The sequence below is a fragment of the Heloderma suspectum genome, chromosome 5 (genome assembly GCF_057233095.1).
Source record: "Heloderma suspectum isolate Gila_16-S chromosome 5, 16-S_ref, whole genome shotgun sequence".
In the NCBI taxonomy this organism is placed as follows: Eukaryota; Metazoa; Chordata; class Lepidosauria; order Squamata; family Helodermatidae; genus Heloderma; species Heloderma suspectum.
In genome coordinates, this window is record NC_139462.1 from 8655001 (window position 1) to 8679209 (window position 24209).

At 46.3% G+C, this 24209-nt stretch overlaps 1 protein-coding gene across 3 annotated transcripts in view; it reads left to right on the plus strand.

The window, feature by feature from the left end:
- Positions 1-24209, plus strand: part of SLC4A11 (solute carrier family 4 member 11) — a 210034-nt gene that overhangs the window by 89751 nt on the left and 96074 nt on the right. For all 3 annotated transcript variants that reach the window (XM_084855308.1, XM_084855309.1, XM_084855310.1), the window contains exon 4: positions 16092-16138. In XM_084855308.1, coding sequence (XP_084711434.1) covers positions 16092-16138 — 47 coding nt within the window. The remainder of the gene's footprint in view (positions 1-16091; positions 16139-24209) is intronic.

Consider the following 24209-nt stretch of genomic DNA (forward strand, 5'->3'; position numbering starts at 1 on the left):
GCTGTGCCGGTGTCTTGTTTTTCTGTTTACGCGATCGATTGTGCCATTATTCGCCTCTCAGCTATTTGAACATTCTTGCGCTTGCGTATGCCATTGTTCAGCTCCAGAGAAAACACCCCACTGGAATGAATAGAGGCTGCCTGAACCTTGCTTGAAGCTTTCTCTGGCTGTCTAGGGCCATTTCCCCTTCTACATTTAGCAGCTGCACACACGGGCCTCCCATCTCTTGAAGGTCTGTGAAATGTCACAAGGGGAGAATAGTCCATAAAAGAGGGTGGTGAAACTTGTGGGAGATGGCCACATCTGGAATTGGGTCCAGCAAATGAGCATCTTCCCTCTGAAATAGATGCACACTCTTCCTATATCTTTTCTGAGAGAAAGGAGGAAAGGCACCCTACGCATAATGGGTTATTGAGCCCACTGGGAGGGACCGTGCCAGGTGGATCCTCAATTTTGAGGGCATTAGTAGCACTCTGTTTATACTTAGGGTGGCTTTTCTCTGTGACTATTAATGAGTAGCCTTCTCCCCATGATACTGTTAATCTTTATTTGGCCTGAGGACATGGATTTGGGAGTTGTCCTTAAGGCATCATTAAAGCATGTACCTGGTCCAAAATGGATGTTCAGGCCAGTCTTTGAACATTCTTTTCATTAGGCCAAAGATTCACTTGAAGTGCATTGTTTAAGTTTTATTTATTTATTTATTTACTTACTTATTTACTTACAACATTTATATACCACTCCACATCTAAACATATTCCGGGGTGGTGAACAATAGAACATAAAAAGAATAAAACACCATATTAAAACATACAAAGAATAAAACAACATATTAAAAGTTTTTTAAAAATAGAATACCAATAGATATGGCTGGTCAGTTGTAGAAGGCTTTTTGAAATAAAGAAGTCTTCAGCAGGTGACAAAAACAACACAATGTTGGTGCCTGCCTGACCACCGGAGGCAGGGAGCCACCACACTGAAGGCTCTACTCCAGTTGGGCTGTAGGTCCATGAAGAACCACCAGGAGCATCGCACTTGATGCCCTCAGTGACTGGGCAGGTTGATGAGAGAGAAGGTGCTCTCCCAAGTACACAACACATATGCGAGCTGTGAAGTAGAGAATCCAGTTCCTTCCATTGGACCAAAGATTCATTCGAAGTGTATTGTTCATGTTCTTCATCAACACACGATTGGTTATTAATTTTGGGGTGGTGGGAGGATTTCTTCCCCTAAGCTCAGAACTCATAGGTTCTGGGAAAATGGGCAGTATCCAGTTTGATGCTACCACTAACGTAAATTACGTTACGCAAGCATACGCGACCTCTAGCACAATGCCAGTGGCGTTCGTTGGTGTGATCAGTTTTCTGAGGAAACCCTTTGAACTAGCAAATGCTACTGGCATTGCAGTACTTATGCTAGTGCAACGTAATTTACCCGGATTGGCTAAGATAGTCAGGTCAAGTTTCCCAGAACTTAAGACATCCCTAAACCCTAGGACTGCTTCTGATCCTATTCCTAAAAATGAATGGGCATCCTTGCTAGGCCTAGCCTGGTGGTGCAAGGGCAGCAGTATTCTGTTACCTCTGGACAGCAGTATTTTAGATTTGCCAGTGAACCGTCCTGCCATCCAAAGCAAGGCTTCCCGGGGTGTGGTGTGCCCCTTTGATTCTGCAGTGCCCCCACTTGAGATGGCAAAATATCACGGGCCAGGTCTTGACGGTCACAGCTGCATGTGTGTGAAAGAGCAGCAACTCTTTCAGTTTCAGTTTCAGGCAGGCTCAGGCCTCCGTTCTGGAGGCGGCTCCAAAGTGGTCTTCTCTGCTGGCTGAACACCCTGCTCACTATTCTGCCGAATGTATTTTCAGTAGCCGGTAGCTGGAAAAATACCACACTGGCTTGAAAGGGCTGGCAAGGCCCCATGGTGCCTGCCAATTTTGCCAGTGCTTCAGTGAAGTAGGGGTGCTTCACCCGGCTACATTCATGTAGTGTGTGAAGCAGCCCTAAGAGAGCAAGGAGGTCGTGATTCAGCCTTCTCCAAACTGTCCCGCTCTACATTTGTTGGATTATGTACATTTGTTGGCCCAACAAAACATTTGGAGGCACCAGGTTGGGGAAGGCTAATCTCCTCTCTCCAGACTCATTGATCTAGCTCTTTATTTTTATTTGATGTAGACCTCACCTTTCCAACCAAAAAATGGCAGCTAACCATAATAAAAAAACCCACGATTAAAATGAACTTTGTTAAAACAGTCATAGAAACAGATTAAAAACACAACAGTGTACAGCAGTTGCTGGGGAACATGGGCAGGAAAGTGCTGTTGCACTCATGTTCTGCTTGTGGGTTCCGCACGGGCAGCTGGTTGTCCACTGTGTGAACAGAATGCTGGGCTAGATGGACCCTTGGTCTGATCCAGCAGGGTTCTTCTGATGTTCTTATGTTCTAAGAGCAATTTGGATGAGCACCTATCAAAGTGTTCTCCGTGTGAAATACCTTGTCTTGGGTCAGGAGATTAAGATGAGGAGAAACCCACTACTTCCTTTTCAACACAGCTATGACTGGACCGAAAGCACACCTCAAGGCAGTGGAGGCTGGTGGCTCCGATTTCAATGGGGCAGAACCAGTCAGAACTCTGAAGGAGCTCTTCAGTATGCTTCGCTACTGGGATTCTTGGTCTCCCTGCTTGGCACCTTGGAGAGCTCCTTTAGAGTTCTGACTGGTTCTGACTGAAACCTGGAGCAATTTCACCGCCCCACTGATATTGGAGCCCCCAGCCTCTACTGCCCCCAGAGCACTAAACACCCTGCTTACTTTGGGCAATTTCTGGGTGATAGGATTGGATTGTATGATTCTTTTTCTTTACTCTGTCACAGAACTGGTGGAGCAATATTTTCAGCTGTACCTTTTAGAAATGATTGACGTAATTATTATTTGGATGGTTGGTTTTATTGACCATATTTATTTAGCCTGATATGAGATTAATGTGGTTAAAAGCAGTGATATAGGCCAGAATATTTTCCGCCAAAATTTTCCAGTGCTTAATTTTTCCATGGGAATCTTTCCATTGCATAAGCTCATTAGTAACATTGAATGGGTGCTAATTGCACATTCAGTATTAGGCAAGATTGGCAGTTACAGAGTTGTAAGTAATAATTTTCTGGTGGTGATTTGTAGCAAGTATGTGAGAGGATAAATGCAAAACTGAAGGTGCCCCAACAACCTCAGTGGAAAAGAGTTGAATTATGTTGAAATAGATGAGTAGTTGTCAGCATATCATGCACAGTTCTTTGGGCTGCTGAAATTTGTCAATAGTTTTTAGTATCTTGGTTTTTTCTTGAATTTAAACAATATAACAATGATATTGTCTCTAAATTTTTAGAAGTATTCCATTAAAAATGCCTACATAATATAACATTAATATCACACCAGCTGATATACCCGGCGTTGCTCGGGATGTAATTTTGTCATAGGTACTATTTGTTAGAAACACACTAAGGTAGGTTTACACTGAGTAGCATGATGGGCGACATGATGGCGACAGTGCCAACAACTATGGACTTAAAGTTAAATATTAGGAAAGTAGAAGTTCATTGTAAGGCTTGTTTATAAACAACATTTGTTGTTATTCCAGTTGGAGCAAAGATATACAACTGATTCGGGGAACCCCATTTTTTTGGAGTCATGTTGAATCCACCAGACTTGATTTAAAAAGCACAACAATTATAATGAGCACACTGCAACCTTTTATTTTATTATTTATTACATGTATAGACCACCCCATAGCTGAAGCTCTCTGGGCGGTTTACAAGAGTTAAAACATTGAACGAAAACATTTTTTAAAAATCCAACAATAAAGCAACACAGCTTAGGTACACAAGAGTCAGCAAAAGGAGCACAAGTTCTCAAAAGGGAAGGCCTGCCGGAACAATGGAGTCTTTGATTCCTGCTTAAGGACCTTCAACGCGGTCAGCAGGCGCATTTCAGCCAGCAGGTCACTCCACAACGGAGGGGTGGCGAAGGAAATGGTCCTCTGGCGTGTGGCTGCCAGTCTCGCATTAGGCAGCTGCAGCAGAGAGCCCTCAGAGGACCTGAGGTGGCAGGCTGGGACTCAGGGGAGAAGGCGCTCCCTAGGGTTCCTTGGACCTAGACCCTGTAAGGCCTTAAAGGTCAGGACCAGCACTTTATATTTTGCCTGGAAACCAATCGGCAGCCATTGTAAAGATTTTAAAATGGGTGTAATATGGTCTCCACGGGATGTCCCAGAGACCAACCTGGCTGCCGTATTTTGTACCAGTTAGAGTTTCCGAACTCAATATACAGGCAGCCCCTGGTACAGCGCATTACAGAAATCAAGGCTAGAGGTTACCAGCGCGTGCACCACCGTTACCAGGTCCATATATTCCAGGAATGGGCGCACCTGGCGTATCATCCGAAGTTGATAACAGGCACTTCTCATCATTGCTTCCACCTGGGGTGCCAGGAGCAGGGGTGGGTCAAGAAGCACCCCAAAGCTACGAACCTGCTCCTTCAAGGGGGATGCAGCCCCATCCAGAACTGGTTGACATACCTCAGTACCTGAATTAGGACCCTTCACGATGAGCACCTCTGTCTTGCCTCCCTTGCTGCAACAAAAGCAAGGGAGAACTTGCTTTTGTTGCAGTTCTCCCTTGTTTTCTGAAATTACTCTCTTGGGTGTTCTTCCTTTTCCCTTCCCTTCTCCTCACTGTGAAATCTAAATTTTCAGGCTGAAAACCTTCAGAGCAAGGACCTTGTTTGGTTGCTTATTGCAACGTTTTCGGCGCAGTGCAAATAGTGACGATTGGCAATAGAGACGTTGGCAGGAAGGTGGCTTCTAAGGATGCAAAACAGAATAATTGTAAACTGCAGGCAACTCTGTTATCATTCCATGTAGATCATCATCTCGCAAGATGGTGAGAGAGTTGGCAGCCGACCTAATTGGCTCCTCTTTTTTTGAATTTGTGATTTTATTTGACAACACCTCTGTGTGGTCTTAAACAATGCAGGATGGTAAAGTAGAGCCAGAATGGCTGGGGTGCATCTGCTAATTAAACTATTGTCTCATCCTGTTGTCTGTGGGGATTTATTTAAAATAAGTGTGTGTGTGTGTGTGTGTGTGTGTGTGTGTATAAGCACCTGCCATACTTTATTTGCCAGTCATACAAGCTTTTAATTGTATGACCCAAGAGAAAGACTGAGCCAAGAGCTCAGATGTTCAGGAGAGCAGTTCTCAATGCTGGAGCTTCCTTATGGGAATTTCTTTGATTCCCAGGTACTAATGCTATAGGAGAGGGTGGGAAAATTCTTCCTATCCATTTTCTCTGTGCTATACATACTGTTATCCATTTCTGTCATGACTGTTCTTAGTAGCGTGGTGTGTTTTTTCTAAACTAACACCTTGCCCTCAAAATACTTTACCCTTTCCTCATCGGTATGATGTTCCAAACTAGGGATGTACACAAATTTAGCTTTGATTGTTTTTTGACCAGAATATGCCCTGTTCTCACCCCTGAATGTTAGCACATTTGGGTGACATTAAACTATGGTTAATCTGAACGACGGTTTATTGAAACAAGCCAGCCACAGATTGAAGTTGGCTTGTTTCAGGAAACCATAGTCAAGGCTAATTGCAGCCTATCTGGGTTTGGTCACAGCGCTGGTCTACAGTTAGTTAGAAACGGAAGCGAAAGTTTCTGGTCTCCTCCTTGCACCAGAGAAGAGTGGAATGTGTGAGGCTCATCCATGTAATAGCTTACCATTATATCTTCACGCAGTCAATATGGTACCAGGTGAGCGCTCTCTGCTTCAGCTTATATATTCTTTTCTGAGGTGGTCCAGGCCATATGGGGAAGGCTTTTGTGGCCTGCTCACAAGCCCCACAGGGTTGCATGATCAGTGGTGAGGCTGGGGCAGGAACCTGGGCCAGAGTCCTGGGCCCTGCAGCCCTGGGGACCCCCAGAGAACCGCCCAGAGAGCAGCAGATGATGGGGGCAGCGGCGGACCGGTTGGCACTTGGCCTGGCAGACTTCGTACTCTTCTGGTAGTCAGTATGATGATGCTAGGCTGGTTTCAGAGAGTTTAAAGCTGCACATGGCCATCATGTCAGTTCCCACCAAGGCAGTATTTCTATTAATTTTTATCCCCTTTGAAACTATGATCTGATCTCTCCACAGAGCTATCTGGGAGCACTTAATCATAACGGGCTCATCCATGGCGTGAAAATAAAGAGAGAAAAAATACCTGTTCCGTTATTATTAATTAGGTTTCGAAAGCCTGGCCAATGCCTCAAGGCATTTGGATGCATGTACATAATGCAAGTATAATAAATCTTACACTCATACTTGCACAGCGCTATTTTTAAAACTGCCAGTTTGCTAGACTCGAGTGTAAGCCTGCTTGGGGAGAAAAAAAACCTGACCTTGCACAATTTCTTAGAGAGAAGCATGAATGGGGCGGTAGAATTCAAGAGAAGGAAAGTTTGTGTGTGTGGGGGTCATATTTTTGAGTGTCCCCACCCCAATGAAATTGCACTCTTTGGGAAGAAAACTACTCCAGACTCAGTGCTGGAAGGGGGGTTGCTTTTATTTTAGAAGCAAGAGCATTCAAAAATATGACTTGGTCCACCACAGTACCTTCAGACTTCAATGGGATATGGGAATGGAATTTGAGAGACTGAGGCTGTCCTGCCAAATGCACCTTACATTTGAAAAACGGAGGGTTGTCGGGCACTCTGCTTCTTATTTGTGGTGGGGCTCGCTTTCCCTTGTTCAACCATTGCCCTGTCTCCAAGCTGTATATATCAGCCTTCGCCAACCTGATGCCTTCCAGAAATGTTGGACTGGGCATGCTGGATAGGCATGCTGGGTGGAAGATGATGGGAGTTGTAGTCCAACATATATGGAGAAGGCTGGTGTAAGCCAGGAATGGGCATATGGTTGACCTCCAGGTGTTTGGAACTTCAACTCCCAGAAGCCCCTGCCAGCATGGCCAGTGGTCAGGAATACTGGGAGTTGAAGTCCAAAACATCTGGGAGAACTACTTTCTTCCCATCCCTGGTGTAAACAGTACTGACCTCAGTGGACCAGTGGTCATAGACTCATAGAATAGTAGGGTTGGAAGGGGCCTAAAAGACCATCGAGTCCAACCCCCTGCTCAATGCAGGAGTCCAAGTCAGAGCATCCCTGACAGGTGGCTGTCCAGCCTCGTCTTGAATGCCTCCAGCGTGGGAGAGCCCACCACCTCCTTAGGGAATAGGTTCCATTGTCGTATTGCTCTAACAGTCGGGACATTTTTCCTGATGTTCAGCCAGAATCTGGCTTCCTGGAACTTGAACCCATTATTCTGTGTCCTGCACTCTGGGATGATGGAGAAGTGATCCTGGCCTTCCTCTCTGTGACAGCCTTTCAAGGACTTGAAGAGCGCTATCCTATCTCCCCTCAGCCTTCTCTTCTCAAGGCTAAACATGCCCAGTTCTTTCAGTCTCTCCTCATAGGGCTTTGTTTCCAGTCCCCTGATCATCCTTGTTGCCCTCCTCTGCACCCTCTCCAGCTTGCCTGCATCCTTCTTGAAGCGTGGTGCCCAGAACGGGATGCAGCGCTCCAGAGGAGGCCTGACCGGTGCTGAGCACTAGTCTGACGGTGATTGTGGCAGTCTCCCATGTTTCTAGTTCCCTCTAAATTCTCCCAATGCGCCCACACCCCTTTTGCTAACTGTATGTTTCCTAACAGCAAATGTTTCTCAGTGCGCCAAATTTTAGGGAGGCTGACCATCTGTGCCTGTGATCTGGTAGTTCCCTGCCATCTCCCCCCCACCCTCTTTAGTGGTTTGTGATTTGGGGAAAAGCCAATTAGAAGGCAGGATGTGGCTTTTGTTAGCTGTAATAATGGGGCAGAATTTACAGTTTTGCACACAAATGCCAATTTATAAGGACTGTTCCACCCTCGACACAATAGATCATTCCTAGATACCGAGTCAACAGTTTCCTGAAAGGCACTCCAGACGCACGCAGGCGCGCGCAGACACACACGGCTTGACTAGCAAAATAGGGCTTCCAAAAGCTGCATGGTCTCCTGCTAAGATAATTTGTTTAAGGGGGGTGTGAGGGTGTGAGGGGAACCCACTCCAGTGGCGCCAAGGAATTCCAGGGAGAACTCTGTCCAGAGACAAGTGGTCTGGGTCTGAACGGGGTATCATTCCACACACAATAGTTGCATTTCCTCGCATTAATACAGGAGTCCTTTTTATGTCGCCAGGCACAATACCGTCCCCCACAAACTCCATCTGATAAATCCTGTTTTAGAAACCTGATGTCACGGTGGGATGTTGGCCACTTAGAGCTTCCTACTCCGAGAATGGAAAATTGATGCACCAATTGTGTTCCTTACAGGCTTGGTCTCCGTATGAGCTTCCTGGTTTTTAGGGTACTTTTTCAAAGCGATGGTTAGAAATTAGCCCCAGCTTAAAACTTTGGAATATTTGTGCAAAGTTCTTGTGTGTATGTGTGTTTTAGATGGTAAGGAGAGACCAGGTTTATTTCAGGATTTATGTGCCAAGACAACCCTGAATGAGCAGGGAAAAAAGTCACTGTTCGAGGCAATGTTCAGGGAGAACAAAATTGTCTGTCTGGCTGTCTGCTCTCCTGAGAAAATTTGTAAGAGAGACTGTTTGTTTGTTTATTATTGCATTTGCATCCCGCCTTTTTCCTCTTGCAAGGATCCCAAGGCGGCATACGTTACCCTCCTCCTCTCCTTTTTATCCTCACAACAACAGCCCTGTGAGTTGGATTGGTTTGAGAGTCTGTGACTGGCCCAAAGTCACCCAGTGAGCTTCTATGGCTGAGTGGGGACTAGAACCCGGATATCCCGGCTCCCAGTCTGACACTCTAGCCGCTACACCACACCGGCTCCCATGGCGAATTCCACAGGCTGCACAGATCACAGAGCTGCTGCAAGTGTCCCATGAAGTAAGATCTGACATGGCTTCTTCATGTAAAGGACCCGCCCCAAATGGTATAGATACAACTCTGGAATGACTAGTGATGGACAAGAATTTCATTTGGGGATTTTTATTATAAGAACTTATAATAAAATTCACACATTTTTTTCATAAAAGAGACAGAAAGGACCCAAGATTTTAAAATATACGAATGTGGGCGAAACTGACAGATATGTCCATCCAGGCAAAGGGCTTTGAGTGTTTCATCCTTAGAAGTCTGGGTCTGAACCCCTGGGTATTCAACCATGGTTGTGTCGCTAAGTGAGGATCACACCTCATTTTTTTTCTGACAAGCCCCCATGGTTCACAGTTACATGGCGGGCAGGTATATCACGATCTGATCCATTCTGGGGACAGCTGCACCCACTGAATTTGGCCAATGCAGTGAGAATTTCGGTTCAGCTTGTTTCTGATAAGAACTTGCCAAATTTCACAAATGTCTTCATATATGGGATGGAAATTACTTGAGATTTTAAACAAATTGGATACAAGAGAAAGTGGACATGACAGATCCGCCCATCCTTGGTCTCGGCTCTGCATTCTTTAACAATAGGGAGTCATGGCAGCTTATTTACTATGGGCACAAGGCCAGCCTCCCCCAGCACAGTGCCTTTGGGATGTGCTGGTCTACAAGTTCCGCTATCCATAGCCATTATGACCAGTGGAGGCTGGTGGCTCCAATGTTAGTGGAGTGGTGACTCCGCTCCGGGTTTCAGTCAGAACCAGCCAGAACTCTAAAGGAGCTCTCCAAGGTGCGAAGCTAACCCTGTAGAGTTCTGACTGAAACCCAGAGCAGATTTGCCACCCCGCTGACTTCAGAGCCACCAGCTGATTATGACCAATGACCATGCTGACTGGGGGGCATGGGAGTTGTAGTCCAACCCACCTGGAGGGCACTGTGTTGGGAACAGCTAGGGAAGCTTTCACGGGCTAGGATCCACCTCATCAGATGCACGAAGTATAATCCTGTTGGCAGGTGTGTGCGTGTGCGTGTGTATACATACACACACTCTTTAGTAATGCATTTAAAAGCATTTGCAGGTATTCAGAGGTCAAAACACGTAGGGATGTGGAACGTTTCTTCCCAGGCTGAAAGGAATGAGCAGTTTCTTGGAGGGGGTGGGATGGGCAATGAAAAATACGTCTTCCAGGGTTTAGAAATGTCTGTTCTGCTGCTTGGTGGCAAGCTAGATACCCAGCTGCGATGTAATCAGGACTGCAACTGCTAGCTTTGATGAGAAAGCAAATGGGTTCGCTACTTTAGAGCATTTGTGACGGCGACAGGACTGGCTTTTTGTCGAATGTGGTAGGCAAGGAGTGCACAGAAGCACAGCGAAAAACTCGAAAAGGGCAGCAGGAATGTTATTGAATTTTCACACCTCCTTAAACAAAGCAAAGAACATAGACTACCAGACACCCACAGACAGCGTTTTGGGTTTAGCAGAGTTTACTTCTTAGGGTCACTTCTCTCTCTCTCTCTCTCTCTCTCTCTCTCTCACAGACACACACACACACGTCTCATGTTCTCTGCATCTAGATTTCTAGAGAGCTCCCCACTCCCCAATCTCACCTTCTTCTTTTACCTGGCATGAATTAATTCTATCAATCAAGACTGCAGTAAACAAAAACCCATAAAGAATAATGATGAGGTAATCTTAAGAGTTCAGAAAAAGAAAGAACCTATAACATGAAACTTCAGTATGTTCAGATTCAGGTGGATGTTATTTTCCAAAATGTATCTTATTTTTTCCTCTTGGGAACAGGAGCAGCTGACTAACCGCAGCCTGAGAAATACCTCGTGCCCTCTGGATGTTTTGGACTGCAACTTCCATCAACCAGCAAGCAGGCCTAATGGTCAGGGATTATGGGAGTTGTAGTAGAAAATATCTGGAGGGCACTGAGTTGCCTACTTGTGGTTTAAGGGAGTTGGGAGATGTCTTCAGTAAAAAAGATGACAGGGGAGAGGACAGAATATGATAAATGGGGGACAGTGTGGAGAAAGTGAATAGAATTGTCCCCCCTCTCTCCTAATATGAGAAGGGATATTAGGGCTACGCTAAGGGATATCCCTGGATACTCCAGGATCGTGTGATGAAACAGATTAGTGATGGATTCAGAACAAACAGAAGGAAGTACTTTACACAGTGCAGAGTTAATTCAATGAATCACTTCTCAAAACGCTTCCAAAGGTCACATGCAGCTTGATGTTGTGAAGGCTGAATATCAAAGCAAGAGCTTCCTCTTCTGTATCCTCTCCCTCACACTATTCCTGAGGGATGTATCTGTTCTGTTATTCTTCCCCCCTTGTCTCAGTGGGCCACCTTCTAATATTTTCTTTTGCATTCCCCGCCATACAATGCACCAAAACAACGACATCTTCACCACCGTCCCATAGAGAAGTGTACCCATAATTCAGTAGTTCTCCAACTATTTGGTGGCATCCCCTGGCGGGGAGGGGGTGTCAGAAGACACCTGGAAGTGGGGTGGGGGCTTGAAGTTCCAAGCCAGGAGCAGATCCTGTAGCAGGCAGGCAGAGCCAGGGGGACTTTCCATCCAGCAGCAGAGTGTGTGTTGCAATCTCCAAAACGACAGGAAGATGCAGAAAGGTTGGGTACTTCCAGTGGCTCCTGTTTTGCCACCCTTGGAGAGAGTCCAAGATGCTGGCCTAGGATAGCATTCTTAATGCTCCAGTCCTCAGCTCAGTACGCATATAGCAACGGGCTACTTACATTCAGCTCTTTGTGAGGGTTCTGTGCTCTCACTTGCCAAAAAGATGGCAGCCACTGGGTGATAGGGAGGTTGGCAGGTAGGAACACCCCCCCTCAATTCAAGATGTTTGATTAAACCTTGTTGCCTTACTGAGCAGCCCCATGGATTAAAATATGCATGGGAGGGGCTGTAGCTCCGTGGTAGAGCCCCTGCCTTGCATGCAGATGGTCTGAGGTTCAATCCCTAGAAACTCCAGGTAGGGCTGGGAAAGATCCCTGCCTGAACAGCTTTTACTTACTTACTTACTTACTTACAGCATTTATATACCACTCCATATCTAAACAGATTCTCGAGTGCTGAACAATAAAAGATAAAATGAGAAAAAGGTAAAAGAAATAAAACACGTTATTAAAAATTACTGTTTTTAAAAACAGAGTACAGATCAAAACTGGCTGCTCAGTCAAGGAAGGCTTCCTGGACTAAAGCTGTTCTCAGGAGGCGCCGGAAACAATACAGTGTTGGCACCTGCCTGGCCTCCAGAGGGAGGGAGTTCCATAGAAAAGGGGCCTCCACACTGAAGGCTTTTTCTCTGGGTGGATTCCAATCGGGCCATAGGTCCATGCAGACCCACCAGAGGCATGTCTTCTGATGACTTCAGTGACCAGGCAGGTTGATTGGGGGTGGAGGCTGTAATAGACAGCCCCCCCCCCCCATTTCCCTGACCTGGTGCTCTCCAGATGTTTTGGGCTTCAGCTCCCAGCCAGCATGGCCAGTAGTCAGGAATGCTGGGAGTTGCAGTCCAAAACATCTAGAGGACATAAAGCTGGTGAAAACAATACTGAGCTAGATGGACCCATGGTCTGACCCGGCTTAAGGCAATGTCCTATGTTCTTATCCTCTTGCTGACTTTAAACCTTTGTTCCACCGACCTTATCAAATGGATCTTTGGTTGATTGAATCTTCTGATTCAACTCTTGTAGCACTGATCAAAATATTTTGATCAAGCCATGAATTAAAGAAGCAGGTTGTTGTTTTAACGTCTGGTATCTGTTAACCCCAAAGACATCTTGTCCCAGTCCTCCAGAAATCTCATGCCCAAGTCAACATATAATTACATTAATAGGATGGGCATTTTGCCATTCAAGTTAGGAGAAGGCAACTTTTGATTAATCAGCAGAGCCATGCTGGATTTCTCTGAGGTTGCAGCTAATTATTTACATATTTTTATTGAATGCCTCCATAGTAGTAAAGAGACTCAAGCAGAGAAAAATGTGTTCTCTGCTGTGAGAGAAGAAAAGAAAGGGTGGATGTTAGCAATATTGATTCCATATCTTCTCGGCAAGTGGCAGACATTTTAGCTGCATGCTTGATGAATATCTGGCTGAAATCCATAGGAATTCAAACACATCATCAGAGGTTGTTTTCTTTCTTTTCAAAAAATGGTTGAGGTCAGAAATGTGCTTCTGGGGAATTACTGGCATCTTGCTATGATTCTTAAATCTGGGTGTAATTTACGGCCACAAGGGTGCTGAAAGTAGAGTGGCCTTGATCCCATATGCCATTAAAAGTAATTTACTGTTAGAACACAATAGCGCCCCGCTGGGCAAAGGGACAGACTTGGGAACCTGTGCTGTATCACCATCCCTGTCTCTGTTGTACAAGCATTAAAAAAGCATCGTGGCATTAAAAGTTGTGTGTTGGGTCCAGGGGTTAACGGCATTTGTGATGGCTTCGGGGTTCGGTTCCAGTGCTAGCGGGCAGATAACGGTTTTGCCCCCATGGCAGCCCTGGGGCTGTTGTCATTAAGCCTGGCCATGACACTCATCTTTTGCAGAGCAGAATGAAACTGCGTGCTTGCCTACAATGTATTGCTCCAGCACAGCTGTATCTTAAATCCTGGTTCCAGACCTGTATACAGTCAGCTCCTGCTTGCAGAAGGGTTTTATTTGGCAACCTTTTCTATGGTAGTTGGGATTCTTGTATTTTTGTGACCATGAGTAGCCACTAGTGAAATGATTTCCCAACACCTGTCTCGCTAGTATTGCATTATTGGCGCTATATACATGTTACAAGTCATCATGCTCAGACCTGGGGCTTTATCTGTTCTAAATATACTTGTTTGGGTGATCTCTCTCTCTCTCTCTCTCTCTCTCTCTCTCTCTCTCTCATATTATTCAAATGCACTCTCAAAATCTACCTTTTGGTTCCTTGCTCAACCACCCCAGTCTCCACTTCCAACTGCAACGAAGTGTGTGTTTGTATTTGCCCACATTTTGTCCTTGCTACACTTCCCTCTCCCATTCCTCTGTTTTCCCCTCACTCTCAATTAGATTGGAGTGGAGACGGGAACTGTCACTTTAGGGTGTAAAGTGCCTTCTACGTTATCAGTGATCTCTTGCTATTTCTGATGTCCAGGGTCTGAGTGCCTTTACTTATTTAGCCAAAACAGTTCCACCCGTGCAGAAGAAGGGAGATATCGGCTGACTCGGCGAAACCCCTGAGGCTTTTGGAAGTCCCAAAAAATCTTTATGAAGTGGCTAGAGACCTGAACAGCAGCATTCTGCACTGCAACATTTTGTTGCAGATCCCACTAGCCTATCCGAATTCCCAGCATTCTGTCCCACACTAGTCTGGCCAAGAAACAACTCAGGATAGGCCTATGCAGATAGAACAGTCTGACTCCTAATGACTGATGTCAAGTTTTCCTGCCACTCCAATTGTACATTCATGCTTTCCCACATAGAAGTGAGTTGTTCGCTTTGCCTCATAGAAGTTAATGCCAAGTGCCATCCTTGCAGTGCAGGGTGGGCTTGCAATGAACATAACTCCACTCCACATTTACTCAACGCACCATAATGGTGGTCATCCTATATACTAGCAAGGAACCAAAGGAAGCTAGGCGGGTGGCTGCAAGAGAGATGGCCTTCTCGGTGGTGGCACCCCACTTATGGAATAAACTTCCCAAAGAGGTTTGCCTGGCACCTACATTATTATCTTTTTGGCATGAGACAAATAATGTTCTTTTCTCCAAGACATTTTAGAGAACTATAACCAGTTATTATGGCTCTTTTATCGATGCCTGTGCTGTTCATTGTTTATGATATTTGGATGGCTTTAAAAGGGGGTTGGATAAATTCCTGGAGGAAAAGGCTATCAATGGCTACTAGTCCTGATGGCTACACGCTACCTCCAGTATCAGAGGCAGTGAGCCTATGTGCACCCGTTGCTGGGGAACATGGGCAGGAGGGTGCTGTTGTGCTCATGCCCTGCTTGTGGGTTCCTGGTTGACAGCTGGTTGGCCACTGTGTGAACAGAATGCTGGACTAGATGGACCCTTGGTCTGATCCAGCATGGCTCGTCTTATGTTCTTATGATACTATTTTTTACTCTGTTAAATATTTGTATTGTATTTTATAACTGTTTGAAAATGCCATTTCAGTTTTTTAACTGGCTGTAATCTGCCCAGAGAAGATTAGTTGTTGGGCAGATTAGAAATGTACTAACTAAACTAAACTAAACTAAACTAAACTAAACTCATTCTCTGAGTGTGGATCTTTATGTAGCCCAAACAGTGCCACCCAACTCAAGAGGCCAGCTTGGGGGAGCCCCAAATTTTTTGCAGAACTGCGCGGGCGGGGGGACCTTCAGGGGAGAAAAGAAGAGGAAGAAACCCAAAACAGCTCAATGAGGACTGAGCATGCTCAGTGTGCATGACTCTTGGTGGAGTGTGGGGGAGGAGACAGAACACTGGAGGGGTGGGGGAATGGAGTATCCTGGAAGAAGGCTCGAGTGGGCGGCTGAAACCCTGAACAGGAGCACTCCACATTGTAACATTTGGTTACAGGTCCCTCTTCCATTCCTAGTTAACAGTGGGCTAAACTGCACTTTCCATTGGAGAACCCAACTTTTTATCAAGGTATTGGGGGAAGGTGATTTGGTGAGGGGAAGGGGGTGTCCAACAGCCCCTCGCGTGCCACGGCCCTGACGAAGATCACACACGTGTACAGCTGCTGTCGCCCAAGGACAGCAAGATTTCCTCTCCATGGTTAATAGCTGCTCGGGGTGTGTGTGATCTGGATTGCAGCCATGGAGTGGTGGGAAAGGAGTAGGTGTATCCTCCCTGCCCTCTTTCCAGGGCCCAGTCCAAATGTCCCCCCCACACACACTACTTTTACAAATGAGAAAATTACAGTGAGAGCTCAAAACACAGAGGTCCAGCGTAATGTGTAGTTTGGTCCAGAATCTATCCTTTGAGATCAGATGGCATGTATTTTAAGTATGCAAACAAACTTGACAGCAGTCACAAGACTGACAATTTCCCCCCCACTGCTTGTTGTGTACCTACAATTGTAACTTTTCTCTTCTTTTCCAGCAGAAAATGAAAGCGCTGGGTGCGTTTTACTACACACATCAAGAAAAGTAAGTATAATTTTATGTTTATTTTTTTTTGTTTTTAAAAAACAATATTTTGCCTTTCATATACTTGCAGTACATAAATGAGCTTAGTCTTCGCCTCGTCCAGCCTTGTGTCCCACTACAACTCCCATCATCTCCAGCCAGCAGGGGTCAATGCTAACTTGGGATAATGGGATTTGTAGTCTGACACACATCTGGAAGCCTGGACTAGTCATTGCCTTATATAATCTATGACTAGATAGAACATACATATCTTCTGCCTCTAAATCTCCTTGTATTGAAATCCCTGGAGTTCTCAATTGTGGGATGTTCTTTGGTTGTCACTGAAATACTTTTGATTTTACCCTCCTTGGTGCATTTTTGCTTAGAACAAGGAAGAGGAATGTGTGGCCCGCCAGATGTTGTTGGACTGCAATGCCCATTTTCCTTCGCCATTGATTATGCAGACCAGGGCTGACGGGAGTTGCAGTCCAAGAACTTTTGGAGCGTCACACGTTCCTCACCCCTGGCCTAGAGGGATGCTCATTCCTAACAAGGCAGGTTCCTCCTTTCGTGTAGCTGAAGCTGCTATCTGCAAGTCACTTGCGATGGTGTATTTGACTTTAAAGCCATCTAAGGCTCCGGTCCTATGTGCTTAACTGTTGAGTAAGTCCCATAGAACTTCCAAGTAAACATGCATGGGGAAAAATAACACAGAGTCTAAAGACTGATACATTTATTCTGGCACAAGCTTTCATGAGCACCGTCCCCTTCATCAGATGCAAGCTGACAGTGTCCACAACAGTTTATGCCAGAATACATTCTTTGGTCTTTAAGGTACCACAAGACTCTCTGTAGTTCTTGCTACAACAGGCTAACACGGCTACCCCTCTGGAGACTGACACATAGGAAAGACTTCCGTGATAAATTAAACAGAGTTATCTCTACTAATATGAGATAACAGAGAGCTTCAGCTATGGGGCGATATAGAAATATAATAAATAAATACAATAAAAATAATGTCCTGGTTTAAGCCATTTGTAGGTTCTGCAGTAAGGTGTTTCTAGAAACAATGAAGAAAGAATTCCATATACCTGCAACTTACGGTTCAGTTTTTTGTTTGCCCCATGGATGGTTCACGGGTTGTGATTCCTCGTGATACAGGCATGGAACTGGGTTATCTCAGAATGCAATATGTTCTACAACCCTGACCATTCCAACCAGCCTAAAAAATCTCGTTCACCAAAAGTCAAGTGGCTGCAGGGCCCACAATGCCCAGTTCTCCGCAGATGTTTCTGCATGGTGACTGCAAAAGGCACCCTCTTGTGGGACATCCTGGGCATCTTAGTGCCACCTTCCCCCACCTGGTGCCCTCTGGATGGGTTGAACTCCAACCAGTGGCCTTAAGCTCCCTTTCTACTGCCGTAGATCAGAAAGGGTTATTGTAGGACAGTGTTTATTTCATTCTTAGTGGCAGACAAGGTGTTATGTTCACTTGCCTGGAAGGCAGCGTTGATGGCCTCTTTGGGGATATTTTGAGCAGAGAAGCAGCAGGTTAAGAGAGGGGCTTAACCCTCCCCCCTGCTTCAGGCCGCTTGCATGCCGGCCCCGCTTAGGAAAGGGCTGTAGCTCATAGGCAGAGCACATGCTTTGCCTGCAGTAGGTCTCAGGTTCAGTCCCTGGCATCTCCCAGGCAGGGCTGGGAAGGACCTTTACCTGAAACCCTGAAGAACCACTGCAAGTCAGTGTAGAACAACCTGGGGCTGTTCAGAAGTGTTGCACTGAAACTCCTGTAATTTCCAGCCAACATGGCCAGTTGTGGGGTTGCTACCCCAAAGTTTGGGGAAGGCTGGTGTAGAAGAAGAACACTGAGCTAGATGGACCTATGGTATAAGTTAGCTTCTCCTCTCTCTCTCTCTCTCTCTCTCTCTCTCTCTCTCTCTCACACACACACACACACACACACACACACAGTTCCAAATGCAAGGGTTACACAGCACAACTTTCAGGTCCTTCAGCCTACATTCTTATAGTGGAAGAGCAGCTCTTTATTTATGGATTGCGATATTATAGCCATAGTAACATTTGCCCTCTGCGTCTGCCATGAATCGTGCAGCAATTACCCTATAATGACCGTAGAGGAAAGTTAGATTTCCTGGCTTGCAAATGCTGGTGCCAGCTTTCCAGTCTGGCAAATTAAAGCTGCCTTTTCTAAAGCTTTAATCTTTTCTTCCGAAATGCTCCCGCTTAGCCCGCTCTCTGGAATGGGGCGATGCCTTTGATGTATACTGCTGTCTATTAACACATCCCAGGCCCTTCCTTCCACAACTATGGTAAGGGCAACTATGCGCAAGGAATGTGCAATATCCCATAATGCACCTACTTGGGTCGCCCCACCAGTTGGGTGGAGAGGAAGCGCTCCTTGATCCCTGCTGGCAGCCAGGCCTGGCTCTTGCCGCTCAAGGGTGGAGGAGCTGGGCAATCAAATTCTTGGCAAGGCTGAAGAGAATTCTGATTTGTGCCTTGCCGTTCTAGGGGGTGGCGATCCATACTAAAAGGTGAATGGACCAAACACTTCTCAGAGTCAACCCTCTGTACCCTTGTAACCCCACTAGGAGGCAGACCTTTGGCTGTTCCTGTTGGACAGATGAGATGCTGAGGCTGGGAGACAGTGAACAGGTTCTCATGGCCTTCAGCATGGCTCACAAGCCGTGGTGGCTTGTGAGCCGTGCTGTACGCGCCAGCTGCACAGCAGTCTGATTGGCTTAAATACCCTTGCCGGCATGGCTTACAATGTCATCAACACCATGGAAGGGCTGATTGCTGCTGTGGTTATTTATTTATTCATTCATTCATTCATTCATTCATTCATTTCATTTCTGTACCGCCCAATAGCCGAAGCTCTCTGGGCGGTTCACAAAAATTAAAACCAAACAACACACAATAAAACAATTTAAAATATATAGAACATTAAAACCACAATATAACAATACAACCACAATAAAACCTAGCAGCAGTGCAAGAGTTTAAAATACAGATTTAAAACAGCAAAGATAAAAATTTAGAAAGCTAAAATGCTAAAATGCCTGGGAAAATAAAAAGGTCTTCACCTGGCGCCGAAAGGAATACAATGTAGGTGGCAGGCGAACCTCACTTGGGAGCTCATTCCAGAGCCGGGGTGCCACAGCAGAAAAAGCCCTCCTCCTAGTAGCCACCCGCCTCACTTCCTTTGGCAGGGGCTCACGGAGAAGGGCCGCTGATGATGATCTTAAGGTCCGGGCAGGCACATATGGGCGGAGGCGATCCTTCAGGTAACCTGGCCCCAAGCCGTTAAGGGCTTTGAATGTTAACACCAGCACTTTGAATCGGGCCCGGAAATGGACTGGCAGCCAGTGCAGCTGGAAAAGTACTGGCGTAATATGAGCTCGCAGACCAGTCCCTGTTAACAATCTTGCTGCCCTATTTTGGACCAGCTGAAGTTTCCGGACCGTTTTCAAAGGCAGCCCCACGTATAATGCATTGCAGTAATCCAGACGAGAAGTTATCAGAGCATGGATAACTGTAGCTAGGCTATCTCTGTCCAGATAAGGGCGTAGTTGGTATACCAGCCTAAGCTGATAAAAAGTGCTCCATGCCACTGAGTTCACCTGTGCCTCAAGTGACAGTTCTGGATCCAAGAGCACCCCCAAACTACGAACCTGATCCTTTAGGGGGAGTGCAACCCCCTCCAGAACAGGTTGAATATCACCTAGCCGGGCAGACGAACCACCCACTAACAGTACCTCCGTCTTGTCTGGATTGAGTTTCAGTTTATTAGCCCTCATCCAGTCCATTACTGTGCCCAGGCACTGATTCAGAACAGCCACTGCCTCACCTGGTTTTGATGAGAAAGAGAGGTAGAGCTGGGTGTCATCTGCATATTGATGGCACCTCAGCCCACACCTCCAGATAACCTCCCCCAGCGGTTTCATGTAGATGTTAAACAGCATGGGGGATAAAATAGAGCCCTGTGGAACCCCATGGCACAATTGCCATGGCACAGAGCAATAATCCCCCAGCACCACCTTCTGGAATCGGCCATCCAAGTAGGAGCGGAACCACTGTAGTGCAGTGCCTCCAACTCCCAACCCAGACAACCTATCCAGAAGGATACCATGGTCGATGGTATCGAAAGCCGCTGAGAGGTCCAGGAGAATCAACAGGGTCGCGCTCCCCCTGTCCCTCTCCCGGCAGAGGACATCCCACAGGGCGACCAAGGCAGTTTCCGTTCCAAAACCAGGCCTGAAGCCCGATTGAAATGGATCTAGATAATCCGTTTCATTCAAGAGTGCCTGGAGCTGTCCTACAACCACCCACTCAAGCATCTTGCCCAGGAAGGGGATGTTGGCCACTGGCCTATAATTGTTAACATCCTCTGGGTCCAGGTTAGGCTTTTTCAGGAGTGGTCTAATTACTGCCTCTTTTAAAGCGGCAGGCACCACTCCCTCTCTCAAGGAGGAATTTACAACCACCTGGACCCAGCCGGACATCCCTTCCTTGTTTGATTTAATAAGCCATGAAGGGCAAGGGTCAAGCACACAAGTGGTCGATTGGACTTGGCCAAGCACCTTGTCTGCATCCTCAGGCCTCAGTAACTGAAACTCATCCAATAAAACTGGACCAGACGGTGCTCTGAACGCCTCTACCAATGGAACTGCATTAATGGTGGTGTCCAATTCATGACGAATCTGAGCGACTTCATCCTCAAAGTGCCGTGCAAACTCGTCACAGCGTGCTACCGAGGGTTCCACCGTCTCTCTCCCTGGCCCAGAATGTAACAGGCCGCGAACCACTCGGAAAAGCTCCACTGGACGACACTGAGAAGATGCAATGCTGGTGGAAAAGAACTGTCTCTTTGCCACCCTCACCGCCACAGAGTAGGCTCGATAGTGGGCTCTTACCTGTGTTCGGTCAGACTCAGCACGAGTTTTCCTCCACAACAAACCACCTGGAACCCATGGGCTGTTTTAGCGTTCTGGGGCAGTTTGTTAACCATGGCAGCAACCCACCCTCTCTGGGCTCAAGGATAAGCTGCACCAATGGGGGTAATTAAGCAAATCAGGCCAGTATGTGATTGGCACACGCAGCGTGGCTAACAAGCCATCGTGTCTTGTTCACCACCTGGCGATTGCGTGAACTGGGCCAGTGACTTGCTTAAGGCCTCTTAGGTTTGCTTCAGACCATAGTCGGAGTTTTTTTTTAATCAACAAGTACATTTATTTCTTCATCTTTGTGATGCACTCGTGGACCTTGATCCATTTCAGCGAAAATCAAGGCACTGGGGAGGTTTTGTGGAGAAGAAAGGGCTTGAATCCAGGTAACACAGATTGAAGTCCCCCCCTCTCTCACATCCAAATACTTTCTTGGTCCATAGTGGATATTCCCATTTCATTTATTACATTTCTGTACGGTACAACAGCCAAAGCTCTCCAGGCAGTTTACAAAGATTAAAACCTTAAAAATACAATAGAGTAACTATCCATCCATCCATCTACATACAAAAATATAAACAGTTTTAACAACCAGCAATAAGAAATGCCTGTTAAAAGCCCTATCATATGCTGTTAAATGCAGGAGAGTAGAGGAAGGTTTTAACCTGGCGCCACAAAGATGACGGTGTTGGCGCCAGGTGGGCCTCACTGGGGAGATTGTTCCATAATCAGGAGCAACCACCAAGAAGGCCCCTCTTCCTTGTTGCCACCCTCCAAGCCTCCCTCAGAGAAGGCACTTGGAGGAGGGTCTGGATGATGATTGTAGTGTAGGTGTATGTTCATACTAGGGGAGGCGCTCCATCAGGTGTTGTAGTCTTCAGCCATCTAAGGTGTCAGAAATGGATCGTCCTTCCCTTTTGCAATCAACACCACAAGGAGACAAAGCTTCAGGCTAATATTTTATTTTGGTAGAGACTAGCTTCTCTACAAATGCAGATTCCAGGAAGCTCTCAGACAGCTTCAGGCCCCTAAACAACTAATCTGTGATCCCTAATCAAAGGAGACAAACCGGGGGGGGGGGGGTAGTGAAGTTTCTGACAGTTTGGGCATGATCTCATGGCCAGACTTGTTTCACAGTGATGCCCCTCCCTTAGGGTGGCTCCCTCCTACGTTGGCTTCCAAGAGTGGCTATCCTGGAGGAGTGTCTGAGCCCTGCCCCTAACTTTTCCCGCTTTGCTTTGCGATGCGCCGTAGCGTCTCTCAAGTCACACCCCTCTTCCTCCTCGGAAATTTGAGTTCTCATGGTGAAGGAAGGGGGCAGAGACTCAGCCTGGGCCATCTGTTTGTCAAGGCCTTCAGAGGAATCTCTCCCAGCATCTTGGCTCACTAGGGGAGGGTCCCTCCGCCGGGCTCTGATCTAGCTGTTCCAACTCTCATTTAGAATCGGAGCTGTCAGACATCTCAAGGCGCTTAGACACATCCCTGACAGTAGGCTTTATAGGTCAAAACCAGCACCTTGAATTGGTCTTGAAAACATACAGATGATGTACAGGCCATGAGCATAAATATTATTTTCTGGCCCACCTTGAACATGATGGTATATATGCCCATAACTGCAGGTTCTTAGGCAGAAATGAGTCATAGAATCATAGAACAGTAGGGTTGGAAGGGGCCTACAAGGCCATCAACTCCAACCCCCTGCTCAATGCAGGAATTCAAGTCAGAGCATCCCTGACAGATGGCTGTCCAGCCTCGTCTTGAATGCCTTCAGTGTGGGAGAGCCCACTGCCTCCCTAGGCAAATCCATATGACTGTGCTCACAATCACATGTTTATCACTCATTGACTGCAGCATCCCAGAGCAAATATCTCGGAGGCTCCCTTTGTAGTGCCACACATCCTCTCAAATGCATGAAGTGCACAATGAAGCATCTGGAGCTTCAGCCGGTGCAAAATGCAGAAGCTTGGCTGCTAACGGGAGCACAGTGTGGTGGTTACCTCACCCCAGTACTGAAAAACCTACACTGGCTGCCACTGGTTTTCCGGGTTCAATTCAAGGTGTCGGTTTTAACTGTTAATGCTCTAAACAGCTTAGGGCCTGACTATCTGAGGGACAGCCTATCTCAGTATGAATCTCCTTGATTATTAACATTTATTTATTTATTTATTTATTTATTTATTTATTTATTTATTTATTTTTATTAATAACATTTGTATCCCGCCCTGTATCATTAAGATCTCAGGGCAGCATATAGATAAAATCAATTTAAACAGTATAAAACAATACATAATTTAAACACCTAAAAGCATATTAAACCATTAAACAAGCTAATTTGTTGTTGTTGTTCAGTCGTTCAGTCGTGTCCGACTCTTCGTGACCCCATGGACCATAGCACGCCAGGCCTTCCTGTCCTGCGCTCTCTCCCGGAGCGTGCTCAAGTTCATATTCATTGCATCCGTGATGCTATCTAGCCATCTCATCCTCTGCCGTCCCCTTCTCCTTTTGCCTTCAGTCTTTCCCAGCATCAGGGTCTTTTCCAGACAGTTTTCTCTTCGCATTAGGTGGCCAAAATATTGGAGCTTCAGCTTCATTATCTGTCCTTCCAATGAGCACTCAGGGTTGATTTCCTTTAGGATGGACTGATTTGACCTCCTTGCAGTCCAGGGCACTCGTAAGAGTCTTCTCCAGCACCACAGTTCGAAAGCATCAATTCTTCGGCGCTCAGCCTTCCTTATAGTCCAGCTCTCACAGCCATACATTACTACTGGGAAAACCATAGCTTTGATTAGACGGACCTTTGTCGGCAAGGTGATGTCTCTGCTTCTTACTATGCTGTCTAGGTTGGCCATAGCTTTCCTCCCAAGGAGCAAGCGTCTTTTAATTTCATGGCTACAGTCACCATCTGCAGTGATCTTGGAGCCCAAGAAAGCAAAATCTGTCACTGCTTCCATTTCTTCCCCTTCTATATGCCAGGAAGTGATGGGGCCAGATGCCATGATCTTAGTTTTTTTAATGTTGAGTTTCAAACCAGCTTTTGCACTCTCCTCTTTCACCCTCAACAAGAGGCTCTTTAGATCCTCTTCGCTTTCTGCCATTAGGGTGGTATCATCTGCATATCGGAGGTT